General features: G+C 56.8%; 3 protein-coding genes across 3 annotated transcripts in view; 1 reads left to right on the top strand and 2 right to left on the bottom strand.

The window, feature by feature from the left end:
- Positions 1-378, bottom strand: part of SPRG_21201 (hypothetical protein) — a gene marked incomplete at both ends in the record, with an annotated part of 1,499 nt that extends 1,121 nt beyond the window's left edge. Inside the window, 2 exons of the mRNA XM_012351945.1 lie at positions 29-304; positions 351-378. Coding sequence (XP_012207335.1) covers positions 29-304; positions 351-378 — 304 coding nt within the window. The remainder of the gene's footprint in view (positions 1-28; positions 305-350) is intronic.
- Positions 379-1,342: 964 nt separating this feature from the next.
- Positions 1,343-2,341, bottom strand: SPRG_12818 (CMGC/CK2 protein kinase; the record flags this gene model as incomplete). The annotated part of the gene is made up of 1 exon (XM_012351906.1): positions 1,343-2,341. One exon carries the CDS (start codon positions 2,339-2,341, stop codon positions 1,343-1,345), a length of 999 nt encoding a protein of 332 aa, XP_012207296.1.
- Positions 2,342-4,767: 2,426 nt separating this feature from the next.
- SPRG_21199 (hypothetical protein) overlaps positions 4,768-5,089 on the top strand; it is a gene marked incomplete at both ends in the record, with an annotated part of 2,322 nt that continues 2,000 nt past the window's right edge. The window contains 2 exons of the mRNA XM_012351944.1: positions 4,768-4,791; positions 4,837-5,002. Coding sequence (XP_012207334.1) covers positions 4,768-4,791; positions 4,837-5,002 — 190 coding nt within the window. The remainder of the gene's footprint in view (positions 4,792-4,836; positions 5,003-5,089) is intronic.

The following is a 5,089-nucleotide window of genomic DNA, read 5'->3' as shown; positions in this document are numbered from 1 at the left end:
ATGGTCGCAAAGTCCCAGCACGTGCCACGGAGGTCCTGCGTCTTGCGGGGCGTGACGTTTTCCACTGCGTACTTGTGCGGCAGCGCGTCGATGGCCGGCGCGGCGTGCTTGAGCGGCTTGACGCTGCCCATGGCCAGCATCTGCGCGTGGAGTGCGTCGAGCGCCGCCGCTTGGTTGCTGACCATCGAGTGCATCGTGGCCGCATATCCGAGCGTGGCGACGGCGACGGTCGCGCCGACGGCCACGTGCTTCCACGAGACCTCAGACGCGCTCGACGCCCGCGCAATGCGGATATGCTTGAGTTCTACCAGCCATTCACGATCGGTCCAGCGTTGATAGATAGCGTTTACCTTGGGTGCCCGAGCCGTACGGCAGCATATTCGGAGTCGTGCTTGTACGAAGCAAAAGCCAAAGTGAGAGCGCTATGGACGGCAGCTGGCCGCCGTCGTTTCGGCGGCCAGCTGGTTGAACCCGAGAAGGTCCGTCGTTCTCAGATCTGAGTTGCATACAAAGTCCAAGCTACTTTGACGCTGAGGCGGCCTTTCTCCCCATCGAGTTTGCCTTTTGCTGAACGGTTGCCGGAAAACACACGGTGTGAAATGCTGTGTAAAAAGCATCGCATTGGATGTTGGTAGCGTGTGTGAATGGTGTTTTACATCCTGTGGGAAACGTGCAGCCAAAAAGATCCAAACTTGAAGCGGACAGGCGGGTTGAAATTTCGCGTGGAAGCCAAAGCTTGGACCAACGAGTACCTTGCGCGACCCAAGGGACGCCGTGCTTGCATGGACGCGAGGAAGACGAGGCCCTCGATGCACCTCGTCGTCGTCGTCGCAGCCTCTACAACGCCAGCCGCAGCGCTCGCGTCATCCATCCCGCTCGCGCCAATTCCTCTCGGTTGAACGACGTTCGACGATCCAAGGCTTATCGAAGCGTGCTAGACGACGCATCTGGACTGTGATTACTCCGACTTGACGCCCATCCTCCGCGCTTTTCAATGCGTAGAGCTCTTGACTGTGCAGCTGACAGTGCCCGTCGAGCAATGTGCATTCGATTGAAAAAGTAGCTGTACCCATCGAGATGCCGTATCCGAGGTGCGTGAAGCCGAGGCTCGGTGGCCTTCACCTCGTGTTCCTGGATGGACCAAGAAGAAGTGTGTACGAGAGGCACATGGTGCAAGTAGCTGGCTGTTGCGTAAAGCACTCGACTGCACGCGCGCTATCTCGAGGCCAGACTGCAGGGGCGGCTATCGCGAGATACAAAGCCAAACGGGACGCCAGAGCTTGTGTTCGAGGACGTGTGTGAGTATCTAAGTGAATCGTATGTATTCGCGAGGCCTCTCGGCTTAGGCCTTTTGCTGCGCGTCGTGGTGGTCGCGAATGACTTGGAAGAACGGGTGGGCCATCGCCTCCTTGGCGGTCGGGCGCTTCTGGTGGTCGTACTGGAGGAGGCTCTCGAGAAAGTCGAGTGCTTCTGGCGTCACGAGGTGCTTGTTGTCGGGCGTAATGAACTTCTCCCACGGCTTCTTCGAGTGCGTGCCAAGGATGCCATCGTACTGCGCGTCGAGCTCGAGGTCATACGTCGAGAGGTACTCAAAGAGGTCTTCGGTACCGCGGACCTTGGCGATCTTGACGAGCTGGTCGTAATTGTCGTGGCCGTGGAAGAACGGCTCCTTCTTGAAGATCATGCCGGCGAGGACGCAGCCGACGCTCCACATGTCGAGCGAGTAGTCGTACTCTTGCATGTCGACGAGGAGCTCCGGGCCCTTGAAGTAGCGCGACGCGACGCGGACGTTGTACTCGCGGTGCGGGTGGTAAAACTCGGCCAGGCCAAAGTCGATCAAGCGCAGCTGGCGCTTCTCGTGGTCAATCATCACGTTGTGCGGCTTGACGTCGCGGTGCATGATGCCATTGGCATGGCAAAAGTCGAGCGCCTTGAGCAGCTCGAACATGTAGTAGCGGATGTCAAAGTCCGTCAAGGTCGGGTACAGCGTCTTGAAGTCGTGGTTGTTGACGTACTCGGTGATGAGCGACGGCGTCTTGGACTGCGGGTCGCGGACCACGTCGAGGAGCTTGACAATGTTGGGCCCACCGCTCAGATTCTGCAAAATCTTGATCTCGCGCTTGATCTTCTTCTTCTTGACGGGCTTGAGGATCTTGATGACGCACTTGGCGCCCGTGGCAAGGGCCACGCCCTCGAAGACCTCCGAGTACTTGCCACGGCCGATCTTGCGCGAGACCTCGTACGCGTCCTGGTCGCCCCAGGCCACCGAAAGGTTGTCGTAGTCCCAGTACTCGCGCGGCCGCGACTCGCAGGCGTCGGCGTAGACTCGGGCGAGAGACATTGGCTCTTGTAATGACTGGTGCGATTCTAGACGCCAGCTTTTGCCAAACGACATACAAATCGCAAGGTATTTTAATGCGTGCGTTTCCGGGCACGGGGGTTTATAACCGACAGAAAATATAACGAGTCGGGTGGGAACGCCACCGTACGGCAAAGGCAAAAGTGTCGGTGATACGATACGGTAGACGGAAGACGACGACAGACATGACAGCGTGACGGCCATGAACGACGATTCAAGAGGGCTCGCGTACGGTCGAGAGAAGAAGAGGAAGGAGAAGCGTTGGGGAGCGTGCCATATCGTGTAGTGGATACGTCAAACGACGACGGATGGACGGTACCGACATCGCGGTATGCCAGGTGTCGGCAAGATAACACGGAAGGCGGTGTGGTTGCCGGCACCAGTCCGCACTGTTGTCAATGGAATTTGACGGGCATGCATTTCACATGGCGCCGTTGAATGGAGCGGCATTGCACTCGAGTGCTAGTACAGTACAGTAGTTGTCTGGAGCACCGACCAGGATATATGTATATATATGAACGTGTTTCGCGTTATCTTATTTGTTACAAAGCGGTCATGAATAGGATATTGATTTTATTGGATTGAAGGACTTTTGGCGGCCCTCGTGTTGTCAAGAACGCACACAAATTGGTGCAGCGTGGCGTCTTGCAACTAGCGTTTGTCGCCGCAGTGCAAGGAACGAGGTCGCCTTTCCTATCAAGGATTGCTTCCCCAGGTGTGGAGCTACTCATTCCTTAATGCTGCAACAAGCCACGTGCCGATCGAGTGGCGGATATTAATGAACAGCCTGGCGGCGACATTGTCGAGCCAGCGTCGGGCGGCGACGTCCGTGCGTGCAAGCTCGATAGCGTTTCCACAAACGTACAGTAGCAGCGTCATTCCCATCCACAAGGCTCCACGACACTGCAAAGCTTGAAAACACGAGGTGTGGTCGCGTCGGCGGGGTAGGGTATAGCCCATCCCCCGCTGTGTAGCAAGTGCAGGTTTGCATTCTCGGTTTGTTCGTGTGCCAACAGTCGCGATTGATCGCTGCAACGGTCCTTTGCATACACATACAGTGGTGCGACTCGACTACAACGAAGTGTGCACAGAGCTGTATGAGGACAATGGCGTCGGCTCAAAGACCCGGCGGCCACACCGATTGCTACCGTACATGGTAGCCGGGCTGGTGTGTGCAGGTTGCACTGGCGTTGCAGTTGCGGGTCGGGCGACACACATACTTTTTTCGCAACCGACCGCGTCCATGTGCGCGTGGACCGACTATGGACGTTTCAATACCTACCTCCGACAGTGTAGACGGAATTTGCCGCCCACGTCTGCCCTAGTATACCGTCGTCCCAACGCGGACGCAAGAAACACGGCGTTAAAAACGAGCGCTGGTCCGTCGCTTCTGCACCGCGCTTGGGACACCACAGCTCCACCGCTCTGACGCGCTGCGTAAATTGCTCCTTGAGCAGTAGGACGAGCGTGAGCAACAGTGGCGCACCCATCGTAACGAGAGATCGTCATGCGACTGCCTGCGACATGCGACGAAAGAACGAAGGCAAGTGCTCTGCATTTCTTGACACTCGCTGGGTCTCCGAGCAGCGTCACTGCCCGATGCACGCGCTGCTTGACATTAGCCGCGTGCATCAACGGGTCCCCCTTTCCCACATCGTTTTGGCCCCACCACCCATGTTTTATCCAGACTGTCTCTATCACTGGGTCATATATCACTTTTGTCTCATCTTGTCGGGCGTGGCGGGAGGACAATTGATGCTACTTGTTGGCGAGAAGGAAGGAGGATCCAGACGCGAGCGCTGTGCCCCACTAGTTTGATCACAAAACCAAGTTTGTTGGCGCGTGGAATAGCGATTGAAACCATCGGACGCTGGCAGAGGAGATATGGAAAGCGTCTTGCGTGCGCGTCCGTTCGACTACGGAATTTGATATCCTATACTAGTCGAATATCACAGCGTTGTCGTGACTCACTCGCAAAAGTAGCTAGAGCAGATTCGAATGGTCTGATCGCACAGTCGACCGCTGCTGGCGTGTGGGGAAAAGACGTGTGCCGAATCAAGTGCATTGGTACCGGTACCACTTGGGTACTCGTGGGCGCCATTTCTTGTTTGATGGGTACCTCGTGTGCTCCGTGGTCCAAGCGACGACGTCGCAGCTGCCTTCCTCGACTTGTCCTCGGGCTACATTATTGCCATCAAGCGCTGTCATCACGTGCCCAAGGCGCGATGATAATTGCTCCACGAGGTCATTGAGAAACTCTTGAGGACTTGGTCACTGGAAAACGCAAGGCCAAGTGCAAACTGAGTTCATTGGCGATGTAACTGGGGCCCCACGAAAAGGACCATGTGTTACTTCGCGCCAGCCGCATCCTGGTCCGAGTGTCATAACTGGATCGTCCGGCGAACGCGATGGTGTCTTCCTCGGCCTATGTGGTACGTGCAATCGCGCGCTGCCTCGGCTGCTAACCGAAAGGCTAGACGACGCGGCTCAACCAAACGGTTGCCATTCGTCCCAACACGAGCCGCCTCCCGACCGACAAGCTGCCGCCGTCGAGTACGCTCATTTCGCTCTTTCAGCGGACGGTCAAGCGGTACGGGTACCAAAAAGCGCTCCACGAGAAGCGCAAGGACACGTGGTGCGTGGGTTCAACTCTCACTCGCCGCCACATTCGATTGAATCCAATGCACTAGGTATTCGCTGACGTGGCGCCAATACTACACGCAGGCCCAA

Source organism: Saprolegnia parasitica (genome assembly GCF_000151545.1).
Source record: "Saprolegnia parasitica CBS 223.65 unplaced genomic scaffold supercont2.89, whole genome shotgun sequence".
NCBI lineage: Eukaryota > Oomycota > Saprolegniomycetes > Saprolegniales > Saprolegniaceae > Saprolegnia > Saprolegnia parasitica.
Note: the sequence above shows the minus strand (reverse complement) of the source record. Positions and strands in the feature narration are given on the sequence as shown.